General features: G+C 37.1%; 2 protein-coding genes and 2 long non-coding RNA genes across 4 annotated transcripts; 2 read left to right on the forward strand and 2 right to left on the reverse strand.

Moving 5' to 3' along the window:
- The first annotated feature begins 5,210 nt into the window (after positions 1-5,210).
- On the forward strand, positions 5,211-6,817 carry LOC147513410 (WRKY transcription factor 22-like). Its single transcript, XM_086596455.1, has 3 exons — positions 5,211-5,812; positions 5,919-6,032; positions 6,131-6,817. The coding sequence occupies exons 1-3, from the start codon at positions 5,400-5,402 to the stop codon at positions 6,633-6,635; spliced, it is 1,032 nt and encodes a 343-aa protein (XP_086452581.1). The 5' UTR covers positions 5,211-5,399; the 3' UTR covers positions 6,636-6,817.
- An 8,559-nt stretch (positions 6,818-15,376) lies between these two features.
- On the forward strand, positions 15,377-17,668 carry LOC147513411 (putative NADH dehydrogenase [ubiquinone] 1 alpha subcomplex subunit 5, mitochondrial). Its single transcript, XM_086596456.1, has 2 exons — positions 15,377-15,879; positions 17,280-17,668. The coding sequence occupies exons 1-2, from the start codon at positions 15,561-15,563 to the stop codon at positions 17,465-17,467; spliced, it is 507 nt and encodes a 168-aa protein (XP_086452582.1). The 5' UTR covers positions 15,377-15,560; the 3' UTR covers positions 17,468-17,668.
- LOC147513412 (uncharacterized) lies at positions 15,888-17,273 on the reverse strand. Its single transcript, XR_015215436.1, has 2 exons — positions 16,526-17,273; positions 15,888-16,383 (listed from the first exon to the last, which is right to left on the reverse strand). It is a non-coding gene; the product is annotated as an uncharacterized LOC147513412 (long non-coding RNA).
- Positions 17,669-18,389: 721 nt separating the features above from the next.
- On the reverse strand, positions 18,390-19,592 carry LOC147513413 (uncharacterized). The gene is made up of 3 exons (XR_015215435.1): positions 19,508-19,592; positions 18,709-19,077; positions 18,390-18,623 (listed from the first exon to the last, which is right to left on the reverse strand). It is a non-coding gene; the product is annotated as an uncharacterized LOC147513413 (long non-coding RNA).
- Positions 19,593-24,902: the final 5,310 nt, after the last annotated feature.

The following is a 24,902-nucleotide window of genomic DNA, read 5'->3' on the forward strand; positions in this document are numbered from 1 at the left end:
TCATGTGTTCTCAACCCCCCAGTACGCTCAAAGCAACGGTCAAGCAGAAGTGAGCAACAAGGTATCCTAGAGAACTTAAAGAAGAAGATTGAAAAGAAAAAGAGTCAATGACCAATGCAACTAAAAAACATCCTATATGGGTTCATAGAATGACAACTCATTCTAGTACGGGAGAGTCACCGTTCTCACTATGTTACGATACTGAGGTCGTCATTCCTACTGAGTTGACTATTACAATGACTCGATCTGAGATTGTCGAGTCTGGTAAGAACGATTCCATTCTTGCACGAGAGGTCGACTTACTTGAAGAACGACGTGATCTAGCAACAATTCGAGTGGAATCCTACCACCAAACCCTAAGGAAGACATACAACAAGCGAGTTAACCCTCGAAGTTTCTAACCTGGCAACCTAGTCTTGAAAAAGACTAAGGATGACTCGAAACTGGTACCAACATGGGAAGGCCCTTATATAGTGAAACGAATCGTTGGCAATGGAGCATATTGGATCAAAACCTAAGATGGACAGGCACTTCCACGTCTTTGGAATACTTTCTTGTTAAAGAAATTTTATCAATAAAAAATTCCATTTCCATAAGTTCTTATTCTTAGCATTCATACACATAGTTTTATTGTGCATCAATGCACTGCAATCTCTCAATATTGTCAAGTCGACGCACAGCTCGCTCTCTAAGAGCAGGACACTCACTCGAACTAAAACGCTCTACAGGGCTTAAATGTTCTCCACATTAAAATGCTCACTCGAGCTCAGGGCTACATAGCTCACAAGCTACTTAGCCTGAACTCTTCTTGCTAGTTGGAGACCTATACTTCTAGGGTCAACTAAGTGTAGAACGCTCTCTAAGAGCAAAGCATTCAAACGAACTTAAACGCTCTCTAGAGCTCAAACATTATCTATGATAAAATGCTCAATCGAGCTCAAAGTCTACTAAAATACAACACTTCTCACTCATTGAAGACCTACAATTCTAGGATCAATGTACTGCAGAGCATTTTCTGTAACAGTCAAAATGCTCTCCTAAGCAATGTGCTCAATCGAGTTCAAATGCTTCATGACATCCTAAGTCTTCCTAGACAGCAGGACTTACATCTCTAGGTCAAATTCCTACTGAGATGTCAAAACAATATACAACAAACATTCAGACAAAAGTAAGCTAATACTTCAAAGCAAACATACATTTCATACGTGCAAAATACAAACTACTTGAACATACTCAGGAAACCAGTTCTTTAAAACTACCGAACTGCCACTTATGTGGAAGCCAGCTCGTCCAAATACCAAAATTAAAGCGAATACGAAAGGCGAACTGCTTAGGTCGCCCCAAGTTATCAACTCTTAATGTATCTATCCCATGCCACAACAAATATAAAAGGTGAACTGCCCAGGCAAGCCTAGGAGACCAGCTCTATTGTATAAATATCACTTACATCAGGAAACATAAGGAACATAGAGAAACAATCATGCAAGGCTGACACGATTAAGACACATTTTCCAAATTTTCAACGGCCAAGGGATCAAGTGCACTTTCCACAATGGCTCCAGCAGTAGGTTCAGAAGAAGTACCAGACTACCAACAATGGTTCAATCAAGCGGGCTATCCACGATCACTAAAGAAGAAGGGCCCAAAGGAGAAACATCACATGCATATCCAGGTACGTCTAGCACTGGTGTACCCGGAGCCCCATGTTCATGTTCCTCCTTCAAAGCTGAATACGCTTTCTCTAGCTCCATAAAGTCAAAATCCAGAGAGTTGTAAACATCATTCGCTTCTTGGGCGACCTCCTTACAATGTTTTGCATAGTTCGTGACTGTCACAAGCTCCGCTTTCACTTGAGCAAGTTCAACACCCACTTGAGCAAGTTCATTACCCAGCATAACCTTGTCTAAGCAAGCGTCCTGGTACTTCACCTTCAGTATATATATCATACTCTTTCTTCTCAGATGCCTGAACAAGTTGGACGTTTTTCAACTCCTCCCTAAGCCCCTCAATCACAGCATTATCTGATTCAGCGATTTGGGCAATCTCTTTAAGCTTACGATACCCACTGATCATCTATACAAAGTGAGAGTGATCACCATCACAATTCAAACGATTCAATAACACAAAATAAGAAAAAACAAATCCTTACAACACTTACCAAGCATTAAGACAGATCCATTAACCTCATATTTTCTTTCAAACTCTTGATATTGAGGTCACTCCGGTCACCATCCAGAGCGATACTCTAAAGCAGACAACCCGCTACAGGAGCTGACTTATAGCTACAGTTAGAACGTTGTATGGTCTGCTTCTCACCATGGTCGTCGACATACATAAGGTTGTGGTCAAGGTTATCGTGCCCCATCATTGCCTTTCCACTTACCTTACTTGGTACCTTCACCTTCACAATAGAACTACGTCCCCCAGAAGTAACAGCTTGAGTCTGACTGGCCTTAAAAGCCTCTAGGTCCAGGCCGCTCACATCAGGCGCAACCCTTGACCTATGAAAAGACCTAGGACCCCCCCTGTTCGCTATACTCCATGAACAGGTCGCGGCCAACCTCAGTTTGGGCATGCTTCCCAGGCCTAACCTCAGAAAGGCATGTTTCCCAGGCCTAACCTTAGAAGGGCAAGCCTTCCTCTTCAGCTAAGACTCACAAACCGCGACAACCATGTCATCCATCACCAATGGGGAGCTCTTCCTTTGCTGCCTCCTAGGCTCCCTATCAGCAACCTCTGAGCCCCCCACAATGTGCGGTCCAGTTCGCCTGCTCACACCAGCCCCGCCACCTGAACTACCATCGTTACCTCCCACCTTCACTGGCCCATTTTGACTTATGTGGTGATCTTCACGAGTCACCAAGTCACTCATCTCTCTCTCCATTCTCGATTCAACCTCTAAACTTATAACACCAGCAACTCGCGCTCTTCCTTTTTGTTGCCTTCTCCTCGACCTGACACCTTCACCCCCGTGCTTAGTGAAATAGCCCGAGACAACTGCAAGAAAATCCCTTTTCTCAGATCACTGAAGTCTCGCAAACCTCTCGATCTCCCCACGAAACCCCGGTTTGAAATAACAACGTCTGCAGACACAAACAACAACCAAAGTCAGTATTACCAAGAGAAAGGAAACAAGAAAACATTACAAAAGCAAACAACAGTACAAATGTACCATTAAAGTTATAACTCCTACACCTCAATCTACTTCCAACGACACAGTAGTCACCCCTTAACAACAATGGTCTTTGTTCCCAAGACTCATTGCTTACCCCATCCAGAACAAAAGATTTACCAGTTATAGTCTGAAAACTAAAATTGTTCGAAGTACTCTAACACATCATCAAGTCTTATATCGTACTCTCCTGACTCGTTCAACAAGCCGAATACCCTTAACAACCTCTAACTGTTCCCAATGAACTGACATGGAGCCTTCTCACAGAAGTTCAGAATATCACAAGTCAATTTCGAGAACGGCAAACCCAGCCCCGCTCTCAATTACCCTATACACACAACAACCCCTCGATTTATCAGTATAAAACTACTACTAAACATGTTATCTACATTACTCAGGCCGTGAATCTCCAGGTTGGGGATGTTAATGTCGAATCTTGACCTAATATCTGCAAAATTCGTGATGGCACTCCTATTTACAACACTGGCTGGTAAACTACTAGAAGAAGAACCATCCTCCACAAGGTCACCACTTGAAATGGCAATAATAGATCCAAAAACCTCTTCCTCTACCATATTATCGGACCCTAGCGATCTCTCTATCAACTCGTCCGACCGAGTGTCGTCAGAATCAAACTTTTTTAAACCTTTTTACTTGACGGAACTCCGATATAAACCTACTGAAAGAAGAAAAGCGAAAACATAAATGCAAGAAAAACTAACCTGAGTAGTCTACGTTCTCACAAAGCTGGAAAAAATGGATAAAACTACCCCTTCAGTTCCCAAAAAATGTCTTATACAAGCTAAGCCGTCTGTTCAGTTTCCAACGCAAATCATCATTGCACCTAAACCTAGACTGACATGTCTTCATATGCGTGGTCTTTTCAAGTACGTGATAATTTCACCCACCCGAAGATGAAGCGGTTCAGATCCAGTTTCAAAAATGCCCACACCCTCACATGTGCCATACAAGTGCCACCGTACGTTCTCTCTCAGTAGATCGCTATTTCATCTATAGCGACCTACTGAGATAGGGCTGTGTAAGGGAATAATATCCACAACTGATGGATACTAGACACGTGTCAAGCACATATAAAACTACCAACCAATCTCGTATTCTCGTCCTCAGAGCTCGCTTCAGACAAGCAACATATTCAACTCATGTCTAGAGCGACCTCACCACCAATCAATATCTCACACTTTCGTCTTGCGAGCTCGCTTCAAAGTGACTTGAGACGAATGGACGATCTCAACCATAAGCGACCTACGTAGCGCTCACTCTTCTCGTTCCACAACGGCTCGTAACGTATGTCTTTATTACAGCCATCAAGGCCAGAGCTTCAGGCACGCTTTATGATAAATGTCCATAACTCGCAATCAAGGTTGAGGAGTGATCTAAATACCTGGATCTAATCTGACGCGGACATCTTGCCTATATAAAGAGGATGAGGAACTACATCTGACCTGATTCAAGTCTTCCATCAACAGAGAGAACTTGATACGTATGCAGTTCGTCCATACGAACTCGGTCAATTCAATCCCTCAAGCATCTTTCTCCCTAAAGAGTACCTATATCACTAAGGTTAACGAAATACAACATTTACACCTCTTAGCCTCGTATTTGGGAAGAAATTTCAGATTTTCAACTTTTTGAAATTATGTAAATTTTGAAAATTATAGTTTATTGTGGAAGATAACTGATTTTATTGAAGCCAAAAAAGGGGGGGGGGGGGGGGAAAGATTCTAAGAAAAACAAAAAAATGCACGGCTATTGATGATGATGAATTTAATACAAGCCTCGTGTATATCGAGGCGCATGAAGCTTCTCACTCGTGGCTTCAACCGGATTGTTCGCTTCAATGTAAAAACTCCCCCCCACTACACCAGCTCTCTCGCTGTCCATTTTGTCTCCAATCTCAACTCCAAAAAAAAGTCAAGTCGGCTCGACCGACGGTGAGCTGAGTGTGTGGACTTTTTCTACACTCGGAGTGTGATTGCTACCATTAGATAATACATGACCTCTTTTACTTAGTCCTCACCTTACAAAACTGCTTTTGACATTTGTCCAAAGTCAATGGTAAACCACAATACCACTTGTTGACATTTTCAAGAGCAGGTTTTAACACTAGATCTATAAGTGCCTCCTCACCTTTCTCTCTTTTCTCTCCAAAAGTCAGCGCCCACTATTTTTCTCTCTTTTCTCTCTTTTGCTTTTGCTGGATGCTTTAATGGAAGAAGATTGGGATCTCCAAGCAGTGGTAAGAGGGTGTTGTAGCAGCAGCAACAATAGCAACTCTACTGCAACTGCTTCGGTATTACCTGTGGAAGATTCTTTTGCTTGTTTTCCATCTTTGGGTTTTCCAGAAAATGAGAATTTTTTCTCTTTTCCCGATTTGTTTGAGGCTAAAACTGTTTTAGACGAATTTGAACAGCTTTACAAGCCATTTCTTCCCAAGTTTCAACCACCCCTTTCTCCTCCCTCCCCTTTAAACAATCCCAACCCCATTTCTTTTCAACAACAACAACTACTACTTCAGCAGCAGCAGCATCGAGTTTCAGTACGAATGAAACAAGAGCAGCAGCAGCCTAGAAGGACTATTGCTGCTTCTACTACCATTAGTACTCCCAGGCAAAAAAGAAGGTTTGTTAGTTAATTGATTATGAGTTAATTCTTACTGATCTTGCTGAATTAAATTCAATCTAATTAATAAGCATGTAATTTATTTGTTGGTTTTCATTAATTACAGAAAGAATCAACAAAAGAAGGTGGTCTGTCAAGTGCCTGCTGAAGGTTTATCTTCAGATATGTGGGCTTGGCGTAAATATGGACAAAAACCCATCAAAGGGTCTCCATACCCAAGGTAAATTTCCCAAAATAACTTTCTTTAAAATGAATCAATTTAATTGCTTTCTATGAAATGAACAGGGGGTTCTGATTATGTTCTGTTTTTTGAAACAGGGGTTATTATAGATGTAGCAGTTCCAAGGGATGTTTAGCAAGAAAACAAGTTGAAAGAAGCCGTTCGGATCCAGGGATGTTCGTTATAACATACACAGCAGAACATAACCACCCAATTCCAACTCATAGAAACTCATTAGCTGGAAGTACTCGCCATAAACTGACCACCCCTCAAACCCCTCCCACCCCAAACACCATTACCAACAATATGGACAAACCCCCATCTTGTTCTTCTTCCTCACCAACTGGTTTATCACCAACCACACCATTAACAACATCAATGGAAGAAGAGGATGATGAGCTTATGTTACAACAAAGCAAAGAAGAAGAAGAAAATGATGATGATCTTGGAATCTCTGAATTTCAAGGACTAATGACTGATGACTTGTTCATGGAGTTGGAACAATTTGCCGGACCAAATTCTACAGACACCATCCCGATTGGTTTCGATGACTGTTTCACTTCACCCCATTGGTTCTCCGCCACCGCCGCCGGTAGCGTTTGATAGCGACAAGTTTCTTAGAAACTTTCTTTTTGCCCGGCAAAGTAGAACAGTTTTTAGTTGTAATTAAAACGTCACATTTACCCAAAAATGTTAGATGAAGATGACAATAAGAAGAGGTTGTTTTTAGTTTAATTCCATGTTTCATATTCTATACTCTATTAACATAGCTTTGTTACCTCACTTATCTTTGACTTTATCAACATTGTTATTTGTCTCACTATCTTTTTGTAGTTTAGTTTATGTTCTCTCCGTTAATTAACGAAATTAGTCAACGTTTAATACATTTTTTAACTGAAATTTGTACCAAAGGAATCTACATATATGGTTTTTTTTTTTTTCTTTCGATAAATTAACTACACATATATGGTTGTCACTTGTCCATGGGTTGCTTGTGATTTTCATATGAACTACTAGTTTAGAAGTTGATTTTTTAATAGGTCAAATTGGCGTCTAATATTCTAGGGTGATTTAGGTATTGGTCCTACTTGATAATAGAAAATTAGACCGACTCAATTTTTTTTAGAAACTTAATGTACTGACGGAAATACCCATCACATGGCAAACACATATTTAGTTATAAGAGTTAATTTGTCTAAACCCCTTATATTTGTCACTAGTTTATAATAAACCCTCCACATTTGTAAACGTCATGATTTACCCTCCACTCCGTCTGACTTTTATCCCAATTCCATTAGTATTCTAAAATTATCCTTTAAAAAGAATCGTTATTACATTTTGCCTTTTTCTTATGGGAGGGGATCAAGGGACATAAATAGGTGATACTTAGTTTCACTCAAGTTGTTGACCCTAAGATGGGTTTAAAATCAAGGACTACGATTAGCCACGTGGCAAGTCAAAATCATTTTGTTTTTTTTTCCCTTCAGCCCAAGCCAAGCTAGCCGTACTGTCTTATTCTTCTTCCTCTCGACTTCTATCACTTTGTTTTTTCCCCATTTTTTGAGACGAGTTGTGAGGATGCCGATTCTGTTTATCAAGAAATGATTTGAAAATCATACCAACATAATCCGATTCGTCTATTATCGAATTTCTTTCACTAAAAATGAACAACCTCTTTCAAATTCGTTTCCTCTCATTTGAATTTGTTTTTCTTTTTGTGTCTTACATCCCACAAATTCCAGAATCCTTAAAATCCAATCCAAGCCCCGTTTGGTGAAATCAAATTGCATTTTGTTGTTTCTCGAAACCAAAACCAAAAACCACATCCACTTTTGTTATTTTTAAGTTTATTTGGTTGATGGGACATCTATTTTCCCGAAATATGAAATCATTCTTTTGAGTTTCAGTTAGGTTTTAATGTTGGATTATGTTTCTATAGATTGACATAAACATTGGTTCACAAAAATCAATAAAAATTAAAATATATTGAAAATCAATAAAATTGGTAGTTGGATTTTTATTAGTTTGATATCAATTGTTGTAAAATATGGTAATATATGTTGATTGGTTAGTAAGAATGTATTATTTATTAAGTGAGGAATTGAAAGAAAAAAAATGTGAGAGAGTAAGGAGGAGGAAGAAGAAGACTGAACTGAAAAAGGTGAACATAATGGACTTGGCTTATTCGACTTGGGCTTAAGGAAAAGCCAGTACAGACTTGCCAAGCTGGCTAATTCTTAGTCATTGATTTTAAACCCATCTTGTGGTTGGTATCTTGATGAAACTAAGTGTCATTTTTATATGTTCCCCGAACCCCTCTCTTGTTGTAAAATACCCGCTATCCCATTGGTTTAGGAGTAATTTTAATATTAGATAGAATACTAATGGAAAAGGGATGGAAGTCAAACGATGTGAGGGGTAAACCATGATGTTTACAAATGTAGGGGGTTTAGACAAATTAACCTTAGTTATAATTATCTAGATATATTTTACAAAAAATAAAAAGTAAAAAAATGACACATGTAACAATCTTGATATATCATCCCATGGTTATGGGTCATCTTCTTCATTGAACTTTGAAAAGCCAATCTAAACCCATACCATTAGGCTTTAAGCCATTATCTTCCCCACCAAATTGTGACTAACAACCTTGTTTGAGGTTGGGGAGTTAGTGTCCAGACAAAGTGATGGAAAAGGAGTAGTGATTCGAAAGATGTGTTGAAATCTAATCAACTTTTCTGTTTATGTTGGGTTCCTCGAGATGTGTTTCATTTAAAGATTAACAGCGTGAGATTAGAACGCTAAACAGGACACGTGTAGAACCAATTACTAATTCCCATTTCCCACTGCCTCACTTGCCATCGCATGCTTAAGGGTATCATGGGAATTTGAAAAATATAAGTAAACTCCTCACGTTCAAACTGGACATTAGACGAAAGTAGGACCAATTCCTAATTACACATTATTCTCCTCACGTTCAAACTGGACATTAGACGAAAGTAGGACCAATTTCTAATTACACATTATTTTTTTGTCGTCAATGTCTAATTTCATATTATCAATCAAGTAGGACCAATACCACCCTATTTTCGTATAATGTGACATTATAATCAAGTAGGACCAATACCTCTAATGTGGATGTTTATCATGTTTTCGTATAATTAATTTCGCCTGCACATTAATTTCAATTTTGAATATATGACATTCGTTTAAGCGTGGATTTGACAGTTGTTAGGAGTGTGACTTGTGTGAGTGTCAAAACGGCTCTCAGTCCCAAAGCAACTCCACGCATGAGTTGGACATATGCCCTCACGTAATCGGGAGTCAGCATCAGCCCGACCAAAAATTTGGGCACGATTACATCTCAGTACAAGGGATAAGAAATTTAATTAGTGGCCTTCCCTAAATAATGGTCATTGTTCGACATCTGGGCTGGAAGAACCCATTCGACACTGGTGTGTACGGTTGGTGATTTTTCCTTTATAAAAGAAGAATTATTAGCAAAAAAAACATGCTGATCACTTATTGTGCAACTTGTCCAACAATGTTGCAATACGAACTTCGAGTTTCAGTGTTGCAGAGGTTTAGTTGGTTGCCATCTTGGTGAATAGGTGGGGGTACTGGTAAAAGAAGAATTAGAAAAATAATTTTACCAAAATGCTGTTAGAATCATTTGGAGAATTTTTCACAAGCAGGCTTTTAAGAGAGTGATTGAGCAACATCTAGAATATCCTGGGGCTAATTGCCGACTTTTATATCAATTATTTGAGTGTGCTTTCATTTCCCTTAGTAGCTTTTTGACTTTTTCTGTCATTAGCTTTTGGGGCCAAAAAGAATAACAAGGCCGAGTCTAGAGTCCACACTCAATACTGGCTTTTAACACTCTCGGACTAAGTCAAAACTTTCAAATAGCCTAATCTTACTATATCTCTACACTATATGATAGGCCGGGTTTGTTCTTTCAAATAGCCTAATCTTACTATATCTCTACAGTATATGATAGGCCGGGTTTGTAGGAACTACACTTTTCAACCCAACAGTGTATTTCTAATCTCTCAATTTTAAGATTTTAAAACCACCTCCTATGTTTATTTAAATTACATCTCTCCTTTTATTAATTACAATTGGCTCCCTCGATCTCTATTAAAATTGAACCACCTCCTTTTTCATAATTTTATGATAGTCTTCTTTAATTTAAAAGCTAAAATTTATGTATAGAAATTGTATATCTTTTTCCATTTTTAGAAAATTGTTTATCTTTTTCTTGGTGAGAGATTCACAAAAATTGTTTCTCTTTAGTTTTTTAACAATTTTCATTTTAGTTATTTACAATTTGGCGAACTGATGCATAGCACAGGACACATGCTAGTAACTTACAATGGTTTATGAGCCAAGAAAGCTGCTTCCCTTGCTCTTCGTCTGTGCCAGGTTAGAAAAAAACAACAACTCAAGATTTTGCTATGCATTTTCATATTTTATAAGCATTGTTTGTTTTTCTTTAAGATGAAGTCGTGTTTTTTTTTATGGCTTAGAATTGTGTTTTAAGAAACACCCAACTCTTAAAAATGTTGTTTTGTTGTGGAATGCGACTTTCTTTTACCATTTTGGTGTTTAATACGTGTGAAGGGAGTCGGTAATGAATAACTAGGATGCAAGCACATGTGCTATAAGAAATAGTTCTTGCTAATATTATTTGAAAAGCACAAGTGGAAGGTGAGAAGCATAACTAGGATTTTGAGTGTTGCTTGTTAGAAAAATATGGGGTCGATGAACAGTTTTTTTACAAGGGTAATTTTATCCATTCGCTTTCTATTGTGGGGGTATTTTGGTCTTTTCACTGTCTAAAAATATTATCTCGACACTTCTCGATTTTTTCCTCTCTCCGCTCAGTCTCTCTCACTTCGTCTCCCCCCGTTCTGTCTTCTAAATCTCGCTTATGGTTTTGATTCGATGAAAAAATTCTGGTTTGAAGCCTAATTTGCTTACTTATAATGTTGTCATTGATGTTTTTGATAAAGGGGTGTGGATTTTAGTAGAGTTGTGGAGATTTTTATGAGAAATATTTGTGTATATGATTTGAGGGACAAATAACACTTCGCCATTATTATCTAGAGTCCTCATCCCGATACCGAACAAACAGGATTTGAGGTACATGGCTACCATTTTGATGGATAGTAGACATTCGGTCTCCCACAATGTGTGTCCCGAGTTGGATAGGCACCGCATTGCGTTAATGCTATTGCTTGGGCTCCCCAGAGTCCTCGCCATATCTGTTTAATTTGCTGGTGATGATGCCCGGACACTCATTTGGGAGTTGTCAACTGTTGCTGGTCCCAATGGGATTGATCCCATGTTGGCCTACTCTGCCCGACTCGGAAATTAACCAACCGCAGGGGTCGGTGCTCCAACTAGACTGGATTGCCATTGCATTTTCCTCAAAGATGCAGCTCTTGAAAGTCTAAAGGTGCACTCAACAACTTCTCCTATTACTGCACTACAATTTTACATCTATTTTAACCTTTCCAGTTCTATGTCAAATGTGTGCTTAAACAAAATCAATGTTTTCTATGTCTCAGGAGAACTTAATGTATCTAAGAAAGTGGTTTTACTTGCGTTTCTAAGATTCTAACACAGTTGATCCTCACATATCCTAACATTTTCTGAGCATGCTATATATTGTAGTAGAGTTTGTATGTAGGCAGTTAATTAAGCTCAGCATTTATCAAGATATAGTCCTGTAGACATTTGGATGACACACTAACGTACTAAGGTTAACTAGTTGGTTAAATCCATAGAGCTTTTCTGTCACCTCTTATTAGGTTGACCGTGGCAATTCAACCACAAGAGTATTCCTGATGGTGAGTCCAATACTCATACATTCATGCATAATGAAAAGAAATTGCTTTTGGAGCCACTCTATCCACCCATACTAAAAAATGTGGCCCGTGCTACTTTATTAGCCGAAGAACCATGGGACTTGGGCACATCTTTCTATAGCACACCACTTTGAAAGTCAATATATATTTGTTTATACTAATTACTAGCTACAAATATTATGTACCCAATATATTATGCATTTGTGCTTTGGAAGGTTTCAAGAAGCTATGGGTATTTGCAAAATGATGGAGCGAGCTAACTTAAAAAAGGATGTGGTGACTCATAATGCGCTTATAAGCAATGCCCATGCATAATTTTTGTGTGTTCTGAGATTTGATTAAGTACATACACAATGTCATCTGACTTCAGAGTCAAGTATTCCCTTCGCTTTACATATAATTGTTAATTGAAATGTGGTTTTATTTTGTATGTTGTGTTAGTCGATTGAAAGGTTAACCGGACGATTACCTGGTTCTATTGGATATGGAGTGAGAAGTTTTCATTAAGTCAAGTGGAAGATGTGGTAGGTGGACATGTTGTATCTATGATAAAGGTGGAGCTGCTATTATTACTGGAATAAGAAATCATTTGTTTAATATTTAGATATCCATAGCTGAGGGCTTCAAGCTAATGGATGGGTGTCAGTTCTATTTGCTCGAGTTACATGGATACTATCCACTATTAGTCCTCCGGTATCCATAGCTTGAGAATGTAGTTTCTTCGCTTAGACTACTGCTGGTTAGTGACTCAATATCATATAAGCTTGAGTACTACTGTAAGTTATACTACATCTTTTACAAACAAAATATTTTATTACAAAATTGGGTTAACTGTGGTTTTTATTTTCTCTTTTTTCTTAACGGATTGTTTTAAGACGTACAGAATAAGGTTTCCATGGAGTAAGACAGCTGAAGATGCTAGATGCTCAAAAGCTCTTACTACTCTTGCACTAGGTGTCTAGGTATTTGTTTGTAACCCTTTAGATTTCAATTTCATATCTATTCGTGTCGCTTACATACTTTTGACAGTTACTTTAATCGAATTTAGTGGATCGGAGCTTAATGCCTTTTGCTATTGATCCAAACATCGGGTATATGGAGTTTTCAGTTTTCGTCAGAAATTTTCAACACATTCAAGTTGGCATATCATTATTTTGTAATTCACTTAGTCGTGTTTATAAATTTCATTTATCATAGATAGATGTTAAAATGTATGTTTACTTATTCCATATAATATAAGTTGTTCATGGTTATAGTCTTATGGAACAGAGTAAACAAGTGCATAAAATGTATCTCATTCCCTTTGGTTTGTTTCTTCGCTTAGCTCCCATTGTTAATTTTTCCTGACACTATACACTCTTTATTCGATCATAAAATTTAGTATTTTATGTTTTGTAAGTTTTTTTTTTTTGGTTCTTGATATGGATGTTGAGATCAGTGTTTATTGTTTAATGCTTGAGGAAGGGTTTAGTAAGCTTTGGCTTGAAAAAAGGATGTAATAAGAAGCTTAGAGTCACAATACATAGCTAAGCATAACCTGAGAAGCCAAAAAAATTACGGATAAAAAGAGAATGCTTTTGGAGGAGGTATTGCAAGCATCCTGTTGGATTGAAAGCTTTCAAGGTTTTTATTTCTTATTCAAATGATATATACTTTAAAACTGTGATAAATCAAAATGAATGTACTGCAATTCATCCTAAAGTTTTGGAATTGCACCTTTTAAGGTTGTGATTATTTAATGCAGTTAATACATCCATCCATCTCTATTTTTTCTTAGTTGGAATAGAATCCTTTTTGTATTCGTAATTCTATCATTCTTTTTCGTAGTATTCATGTCTTACTATTAAAAAGTTTATGAACATATTCTTTCCAAATTAAGAATTCATATCTTACTATTTTTCATCTTATTTATCAATTATCCATTACATTACTTAGTACGTCTACTCAATACCTAACAAACTTTTTCTACTTTTTTTTCTTCCTTTTTTTGCTGACAGGTGTGAAACATGGTTAGTCGTTGCCCTAAACAGACCCATTCGATCCATCTCCATTTCACAAGTTCGAACCTATACAAATTAAAGACTTGCATTGTGCTTCCTCGATCGCTTCAGCCATTCCACAAGCTATATGTGGTGAGTCACAACCAATCCAGATTCCATATATATTATATACCAATACCCGACAACTTGGATTATGCATACACATGTAATAAGAATAAACCATGCTCAATTTTCAATTGTGCTGGATTCTGAATAGTATTTGGATGTTTGACATGTTTTGTAGCAGTTAAGATACCATTTATATAAATGTTTTGGCGGCTATAATTGGTTTGATAACATTACCTGCCACATTTGATTATCCATGTTTCATATGGATTGCTATTAGGGATTAGGAAACCAGAAAGATTTAGTGCATTGGATTAATTTAATTTGATACTTGAGAGTTTACGGGTGGTTATTGGTATTTCTATTTTTGCTGGATGCATTAAGAATGAAATACACACCGTGACACTTTTTTTCAAGCCTTATTAAGGTTCAAGTATAGTGTAGAAAGGAGATCGATTATAAATTATGTAAACTTTTGTATTAAAAATATACATTGCTTTATTATTTACCTGTGAAATTTGCTCTGACATTTACATTGTTTTGTTTGCAAGGTCCCAGACTCCTAGGCGTGGAACTGTAGTTTAGAGCTTCATGTGTAATTTATTTTTGTTCCCTCTTAATTTTTTAAGTTCGAATGGGTAATGTCTTCTTGATGTTGCGAACAACTATGGTTTCTTCTGTCAATGTAAAAATTGAATTTTTGACGTTTGTATGCCTATTGTTCATGTGTGTCCTTTGTTGGCTTCTTGTCTTCACTTGGTTATGTCATATATCCAATTTAAAATTCCAGGGTTGAATTATTTCTGGGTCTCTCATTCGATGATTTTGATTGTGAGATGAGAAAAGGAGTATAGGACTTTTTTTTTTCTTTGGAAATTTTCTGGTCGAGTGATGTATTGTTAAGACGTGTAACGCACGTGCATGATGCTAGTTTGTTCTAAGATGGCCTTATTTTGAAAAATAAACCGACTAATCGTAGGGATGTCTCTTGCCTATTGGGACAGGAAAAAAAAGTAGACATTTTGCTTGGTGCACGGTAACGTATGTTCTTTTGTTTTTCTCTTCCATGTTCTCACAAATGCCCTTCTTCCCCCACTAGTTTTTTATTTTTTTTGCTAAAACTTCAATGTTGCATTATGAAAACCACTACAACGTTAATGTTACATAGAGAAATATCACTTCAACATAAATATTGCACAATGAAAATCACTGTAATATCAATGTTGCACAATGAAAAATCAATAGAATTGATAGTTTGCTATGAAGAAAAAATGAGAATGGCAAAATAAAAATGAAAAAATTATAATTGAAAGAGAATAAAGATTTTTTACTTTTATTTTCACCACTGCAACATTGTCAGTGTAGTATTAACCAAGGCAATAATAGATTAACAAACTTTTTTGTTCCATAAAAACAAAAAAATAGTAATGAAAGACCCAAGGGCATAAGTTTGTAATTACAAAATTTGACCTTTACTAAACTCAGTCAAGCTCACACATACATTGTTATTGCCCTAACTAAAACAAATCGAGATCATAGAAAAAAAAATGAGTATGTTCCTACGCAGATTGAGTTTCCCATTACTGGCAAGAGTGAAAGAAACAACAGGAATAGTAGGATTAGATGTGGTACCAAATGCAAGAGAACAATTGATTTCACTCTACTCCAAAACCCTAAATGAAATCAAATCTGTACCTGAAGATGAAGGTTATAGAAAAGCTGTTGAGAGTTTTACTAAACATCGATTGAAGGTTTGTCAAGAAGAAGAAGATTGGGAACAGATTGAGAACAAACTTGGGTGTGGTCAAATTGAAGAAGTTCTTGAGGAAGCTAAAGATGAACTCACTCTCATTGGCAAAATGATCGGTACGGTAACATTTTTTGCCTTAATTTATAGGAAAATGTCTCATTGTGGGGAGTAATTTGGTTATTACGATATTTGTTTGGGATTAAACAAGGTTTATTAGGGTTGTAGATGGGTTAATTGTGACGATTGTCGAATTTCAGTATATAAGTGAATGCAGGTGTTTTGGTGGTAAGTAGATACCTTTTGGGTTAGGGAAGACGAGGCAATGTTACCTTTTGCCATCAAGTGCATTGTAAGCACCCTCACAAGTTAAAGTTTGTGCTCACCCTTAAATTGATGGTCTTTTACAAGCGAAGTTCTATTAGGTTTTGTCAGCAGTTGTCTGTGACAACTTTGGTTGATCATGTTTGGGAGGCTATTATAACTTGTATTACTAGAGGGATGGTATTTAAGTCTCTATAAGTTTCAGAAGGAAAAGGGGGGATACACAGAAATATCCCTATAAATTGCACTTGTTGGATAGATGTTTTTAAGTTGTTCTTTGGTTTGCATAGTGTCACGACCTTTTTTTTTTTTGATTGGCAAGCCTGTTTTAAATGAGATCAGTAACTCTTTGATGCTGGCGGGGTTCGAGCCCCAGGCCTCTGGTATCATCACCCAAAGGTTTTACCGACTTTGCTAGTCGTCACCTGCTAGTGTCACGACCTTACTGTCTTGATCCAAAGGGAAACCTCTCTCGGTGGCAATTCGCGATTTATAGAGATCTAGAGAGTGGTGGGAGGTTGACCTTGGGCGCGATACAGCTAGTATCGCGATTTTGGATATATGCAGTATCTTGATCCATGTCTCATTTTTGGAAATTTTGATCTATTGTTTTAGCCTCACTCCAGTTGCAGTGTTTTCTCAACGATCAAGATATATAAAAAGGCAGGTTTATGTTTGCATTTTGGCGTTCTCGAGAGGGCATTCCCACTTATTTATTACTTTATTTTTAGTTGTGTGGAGCATGACCCATTAGGGATTGTGTCTTGGGAGGATTAACTTCTATTAAGGTAGTAATTTTCAATCAATAGTAGGAGTTCTCTGTTTGGGTGAAGGTGAGAAATAACTTGTTTCGACTGCTTTCAATCAATCAGTCCTCTGGCAAGAGTCAATTATGTTTTCCAAGTGGGAGTAATTTTGTATTTTTTTGCGTACTATGGTTAGGATGAGACCGATGAGTTGTTGTTAGTTTTATGCTTTCTTTTACTTTGTGTGATTCAGGGTGTGTGTATCTATTGTGGGGAGCTTTGACCTACCATCTTTATTTGTTTAATCTTTTTGCCTTTAGACGATCACATATCATTCTCGATGCTTTTCTTTAGTCTCTCTCAATGCTTTCAAGTTTAAACTTTCATCTCTATCCTATTGAAAGATGTCAAATGCCTTTACCTCTGCTTTTTGCAATAATTTGGTGTAGAGTGGGCACCTTGGGGCGTTCCCGAAGACTATGAATGTGAAGTGATTGAGAATGATGCTCCAATTCCTAAGCATGTTCCTCAGCATCGACCAGGTCCACTGCCAGAGGAATTTTACAAGACCTTGGAGGCTGTCACATCTAGCCCAGAGCCAAAAGTCACATCTGGAGAGCCTCAAATAAAGGATTAATTAAAGTCTTCCGATTTCCTATGTTGAAAGTCATCTTGTCTTGCTTTTTCTTTTTGAGACTGTATGGATGATTTGCACAAGAGAGCTTTGTTTATGACCAGAGCTTGAACAATTACCTAAAGCAGCCTTGTTTCTTTGTTTTTTAAGATTTGTTCAGTTGAATTTTTTTTGCTACTGCAATTGTAGGAAGTTGTTCTGAAATGATGTCTTTTAGTTTGCACATGGGCTTCATGGTTGAAATTTGAAGTAAACATTGGGTGATTTCTGAACCTGGAAGCATTGCACTGTTTCTGGCCAGGTTGAGAACCTGAACAATTACCAAAATCAGAGGATCACATAAAATGGTTCATTGGAATCCTAATTCAAGTCGTTACTGTGATGAAACAAATGTCCTTACTACTGTGAGTTTTTAAGTCCTTGCTCCTACTGTAGAAAAGACAGAAAAGACGAGGGATATGACTGGACTTCTGACAGCTCCTGAAGACAAAGCTGGTCCAGAGTTTAAATTTGATTTGGTTATGCAATCTGTTAGAAGAAAGGAAATCATTTCGAAGAAGTTGAAGATGATTGTAACTAGGTAGAGGGGCAGCTCCCCTCTCAATAAGAAACCCATACCAAAATTCGGGAAGCTATTAAGCACCGTGATTCATAAGATGGTCTACTCTGACAGGCTATGTTGGGTGAAAAGACCGATGTTCTTATTCTAAGTTCCATTATATGGCTGGCACCCGGACACGAAAAGCTTATAACAATGAGACCTCCGACCAGGTGGAGAAGTATTTTGTGTAAGACATTCAGTGTGCAAGATTTAATTAATGGAGTATATAATTGTACTATGAAAGGTATCCTTTACCATTCTAAAAAGAATAAACCATAAAAACATAATATAAGATATACCACAGACCTTCTAGACCTAAAACAGTAAGAGCAAAGGTTGTATTCTCTAACTAAGGGCAGATAAAGGAAAACTCACAGATTTGTATAGCATCAAGAATGGCAATCCAATATTTAGGCATAAAATGGCAACAAAAGGAGTTATGTAATGAGAGTTTGAGGAAGAAAACTCGAAAGGCAACTGCATGAACTTCATCTCGGAATTTAGAACTCTGGCGTGTCTAACAAGGGAATTAGCACCATTTAAGGCCATCATCTTCACCTGTAAAATGAATAAATGTTCAGGTCATGGATTAAAAAATGCAAAGTATCTGGGACGTCTCGCCAATATATACATACTAACATACCTGTGTTTGGTCCATCTGATAACCATATTTAGAAAGCAACAACTTAACCAGAATGTCACCAACCATAGTGAAACGTTTTCTCTACTCTCCAGCTTTTCTTTATTCAACTAAATTCCCACTGTCATCCCTTTCCGGTAATGAATTAGTTTCATGAATGTCTCCACATCTCAAAGAACTGGATCTTTCCAAATAACTATCTTGTTGCTCATGAATGCGAGCATGTGAATCCATCTCTCCAGGAAATTGTAAATCTGCATCACTATTCACCCTACTTTCTATACAAGTAAACAGTTCTTTGGCATCTACCTTCTGCATATTCCTTAGGCTACTGTGTTGCCGAAGATCTCAGCTGTCTGTCAGCACATTTACCTAAACATAAATCATAACAACACGTTCAAAGCAACAAACAGAATCAGCTAACGCAAAGAAAACATTCACATGAGGATTGCTTTGGTTGGTAAAATTATCACATATTTATGATGTCTCTGCACTAAGTGTACAGACATTTTCATGTTTAATAATAACAGCAACATCAATACAGATAAAATGAGTAGGAGTTGGTCAGATTTCTGCATGTTCAAAATGCTAATCTCTAGAGACTTAATCTTATATCTCAGTCGTGTTTTATATGAGGTGGGTTGACAAGTGGGTGAGGTGAAGGTGCATAAGGTGAACCTGTTCATACCACAGTGCGGATTCCAAAAGACGAAAACTGAATCAATTGCATAGTGCAACGAGGAGGTTTGATGCACCGCCAAAAGAGAAAGAGATTCAGAAATGTAAGACGGTGAGAATATACCAGTACAAGCGGCCATTTCTCATCAAGTTTACATGTTTCCATGTCAAATTCTGTCAGTTCGTTGAGTACCTATAATAACAACAAGAACAGGTATAGAACTATTCCCGGGTTAATTAATTACACAGCAAACCCTTTAGCCAAAAGAAAAAAACAACTTCCACTCATTTTCGTATCATGTTAGTGTTAGAATAGTTGTATGAACACAAAGAACTAAAGTAGAAATCGTAGAAGGAAAGAGTAATGAAGAAACAAGGAGGACAAAGAAGAATCGGAATAACCAAGGCGGATTAGGTCTGTCCTTAAGGAAAGATTTCGCCCCTTCCAATGGTGCGAAAGGCAACAAAGGGCGCTTTCCTCACAGATTCAATGGTTAACAGCCGACTTTGCACTAGAACGACTACCCTCTAGAACAAAGAATATAACTCTCTCTCCTACGGTGGCCGAAGAAGAAGAGAAGAAGAAAAAGGACCGGTTTGAGTTTTTCGCTTTCTCCAAGTTGAGTTCGATCAAGTCTATTTTCTATGGACTCACCCCTATTTATAGAGGTTAGGAGAAAGAGAGACCAACTCCTAATAGAACACTGAAACTTGTTTGCTTCAAGAAAAAGGCAAAACAAGTTTAGGCTATTGGTCAAACCACTACCCAACAACAAAAGCCCAAGCCCAGAACCCTACCCGATGTGGTGGATAACCAATGTGGGACTATCTACTATGCACTAAAGTGGCGAGAATACCATTTGTTCATCTCCTCCACTTTGCACACACACTAGTATTTAGAAATACACAAGAGATTCCAACAATCCCCACTATTTCAAAATACTAATAGTCCCCACTATTTTGGAATTACAAAAAGAAATGGGTTAACGAAATGCCGAGAGAATCGAAAAAACAATACATAAGATATCGGTGCTTTTACGGGCTTGAACCCACCATAGGGTAACATGTCTTATAATACGTGAAAGTGGTGGATTAAAAATCTTTGAACCAACATTCCCTTGTAGTAAAATAGAGGACATGCACCCACATTGCTCTTTCATTATATGCCCTGTTTCAAGGTGTTGCGCTTTTTGGCCCTCATACGCTGCGTGTTATGTGAATGCTCTAGAGTACTTGCCTCGAATACTCATAAGAACCGACCCAGCTTCTACATTCACGTAGGTGGATATCCATCAAGTGTACGTAGCGCTTAAAATACACTATCTCATAAAAATAATGGACTATGGATTCCATTAAGAGTAAAATAACTCATCCTTTTCTCATTGCTATTCAAGTTATACAAAGTATACAATAATGCTATCTAGTCATAGGGTGGGGCGCCTCAAAGAAAGACAATAGCATACCGGAGCGGCGAGGTGACTTGTTTTTCCTTTGAACCTACTTCATGGGATCTCCAATCACATAGGTGGGGTTGTCCGTCGATTAATAAGCCCTCTATCTAAGGCAAAAGTCCCATCCCCTCGACGATAACCACTTGCCTCCAAAGAAGTGGTGCGGTTAGACATGTGGCCAAACCGAGTCCAACCTAACATAATCTCTAGCGGTACTTGATTAAGTTATATCTCAACTTACATGTATTCTTTTCCCATCACATAAGTTAACATGTCTTAGCTATTGCAATGAGACAAATTGCAAAGCATATACACATCGAGGTCAAGAGCCAATGAGAAGATTTGCCAAGAGGTTGCTAACCCACTCAGCATCATCACATGCCTTTTCTAAGGCGATTAGCTTGGATGATATCCAAGACACTCAATTTCCACCAAAGGTAAACACATAAACATTACTGGATCCAGTTTATAACATATTACCCTTCTAACAATGATGGAAATCTACTAAATATCACCCATAATCAATGGCTCTGCTATAAGTACTTGGATAATCGACAATATACATCAAAGTTCCTTATAAGGACACAATGGGTTATCACCAAGATGCCATTAATGTAGGCAATGTCATGTCTCACATACATTATCCATCAAGTACAATTGGCTACCAATGATATTGACTTATTTAGTATGAGAAAACACAATGAGATTATTTTTCATAAGATGGATATTTGCCACAAAAGGTGTTAACACATGCTTACTATCATAATATCCATACTTTTCAATGAAAAATATTTCTACTAAGTGCTATAACAATATAATGAGACCAACATGAGTTTTAATTCCTATATTCACCGGTCCATTCAATTAGAAGTGCTCGAAATTCCCTATACCATCCGGCCGTCCGGTTTAAGGTACTGGTTGTGGCTTTCAACCATATTCAAACGTCCAACATCTTGACAACCTAATATAGCGATTCTGAGAAATGAGTTTAACAACATAATAAACTATCATTTTCATGATGGCGGTTTATGATGTATTTCAAATAGGATTTCTCTGTCTCATACACATTCTCAATGCTAGCACTCATGATATTAAATCATCTAAACAAAGAGAGATTAACACATATGTCTTGCTTTGCTCTAAAGAAAGTACACATTTTTTTTTATCAACAACGGTGCTTTGACATCCATATGACACTAATATGTTGTTGAATTGCTCATGCCATTTATAGGCCAATCAACTCATACAAAGATTTAACTAAATTGTATACCTTCAAATTTCATCATCCGGTACTACTTGGTATTGTAGTTCCGCTTTAACTACTCAACTAGAGTCTTTAGAATTCGTAGAAGAAATTCTAGTTATATGAGCAAGGTTTCAAAATAGTATAAATCTTGTCTCCGATTGAAACCCTTGGCTATTATTATTAGCATTGTATTTTGCAATACAACTATCACGTTTTAGTTTTCTTTTGAAGATCCAATTCAACCTATAGATCCCCCTCAATAAATCAAGAGTCCAAATTTAGAGGAGTTGTATCCTTCAAAAAGGACACTTCTCATGTATTTACAACTTCCTTATAGGTTAATGAATCTTCCTCAAGAAACATATAAACATCATCACCGTGAATGGTGGAAATACTCATTGATAGTCTTCCAAATTTCTTGTGCAGAAATAATGGGATTATCTTATGTAGTTCATTATGAACATTCAACCACTCTATGCCAATTTCTCAAAAAGCACAACCTCAAATAAAATTAGCATATAAGACATTCAATAATAGTGTGATATCTACAAAATGTTATCACTCATGACAACTGAAAACAAACATCACTATTATGAGTTTCACCAATGAATATCTACTAGATAATTCTAGGTCTCAAAAAGACTTCTTTTAGATTCATTCACAATAGCCTTGGCAAGACACCCCCCACATTTTGAAGCATTTTTGGATAGGCCCAAGACCTTTCCATACTTTGTAGTTCAATTGTCTTTCCAATTATCTTGTGAGATGAACTATGGTAAAACAAGTTATGCATATGGGTCACCACCCCCACAGTTCAATAGTTACTCAACCTAATCAAACTTACATGCAAAACACATTATACCGCTACAAACACTAAAAGAAACAACAACAATAAAATGCACTCTTATGACAAGAATATATTTTACTCAAGTCTATGATTCTGGATCATATAAATATAGTCATATTATGTTCATGTTATCTATATGAAAGGAAATCCACAAAAGATTCTAATGAATCTTAAAGAATAGAAGAATCAGATGAAAAGGGTTTTACCCGAGATAATATCATTATCATCCTTCTTTTCATCATTCAACATTCCAACTATCATAGGGAGACAATCCACGCACTTGTACATCACCTTAGCTATTTATCCATAGTCATAGGAGGATAATGCCTAATAAGACAATACACAAGCGTTACATCTCTTTGTCTAAAATAGTCACTAGAGGATATTGTCTAAGAAGACAATCCATAACCTCACATCTCCTTGACTAAATTAGGTTTAGGAGGATATGATTGTTTCCCATATTGTTTCCTCTCGTAGACAACGATACTCATTACTTAATAATATATGACATGGTTAAACTTCATGTCAATGTTAAATAATGCATTCATGCCAAACATGGTAAATATCATATCATAGGTTCAGGAAAAGTAAACTTTAATTGTACCCCTCACAACAAAAAGTATACGATATTTAAGCAAATCTAGCCACTGAATATGCAAAACAACTGAGGACTTCACCTCCTCTTTTTACATGAGCTCAAGCAAGATAGGATACCCTATTAACAAGACCTCAAGTACTACCACAACATCTAATGGCTCAACCCATTAATGTCTTCAACTAGAAAAATTTACCAATAAACTATTATCAAGTTTAAAGTAAATCCATCCACGATGATTAATATCCAAAACTAGCATGCTACACAACTTTAACATATGCTATATTGGATATATGCTACAAGTTACTTCATCTAACATGTATTTTCACAACAGTACAATTATACCCATCGTCTAACAACACGTTCACTCAATAAAGGTAAGCAATTTATGCATTGAATACATTATAATTACTATCCAAGATTTGAGAGTGGTTGATATTAGCTATCTTAAGGTCACTCTTAGACCATCTACATACATCTACATATGTACAAAGAAAATAATATCAAACTACTTCTAGTCAAACCAATTAATATCTTAGTGATAAACACGTATAATTTGTTGACTAGGTTATTAAAGAAGTTTAAGCTTAGGGATTTTCCTACTAAGAAAATCTAGCATGCAACTCAAGGCAAGAATATCACCATATAATCAAACCAAAAGAATTGCAATGAGTGAAAGAATACGATACCTAACCGATTGAAAAATCGGATTACCATATTTTCCTCCTTCTAGAAAAAACAGTTCAAAAGAACTGTAATTCTGAACCAGCTTAGGACGAATTGGGTATCAAGCCTTATACCACTGGAAAGCTCTTTGAATCAGCTATCCAACACAAGAAGCGGATTGCAAAACCGAGCTCTGAGCTGAAAGTTATAGCAGTTTCGTAACGAAAGTGACGCAAGCTGTCAAAAAGACGAATTTTGACGTTTTTCTTGATAGAAATCTCATATTTGACTCCCACAAACGTAGGAGAAAAGTCTACAACCATATAGGGTTTGATAAACCACAAAAGATCAATAAATATTCAATCTTTAATTGGTTTCCCTATCAAAAACGAAATTATTAGAAAATTTCTAAAGTCATAACCCAATAACACAAACAATAACTCAAAGTAAAATACTTATCTTTTGATTGTCGTATTAAAGCACTCTCCTTTGTTCTACTACAAAACTCTTTCCTTAAGATTGTTAGAATAGTTGTATGAACACAAAGAATCCAAAGTAGAAACGTAAGGAACAAGAGAAGAATGAAGAAACAAGGACAAAAAAGAAATCGGGAATAACCAAGGCGGATTTAGGTTGTCCTTAAGGAAAGATTTCCCCTTCCAATGGTGCGAAAAGGCAACAAATGGCGTCTTCCTCACAGATTCAATGGTTAAC

Source organism: Coptis chinensis, chromosome 3 (assembly GCF_015680905.1).
Source record: "Coptis chinensis isolate HL-2020 chromosome 3, ASM1568090v1, whole genome shotgun sequence".
Classification (NCBI taxonomy): Eukaryota; Viridiplantae; Streptophyta; class Magnoliopsida; order Ranunculales; family Ranunculaceae; genus Coptis; species Coptis chinensis.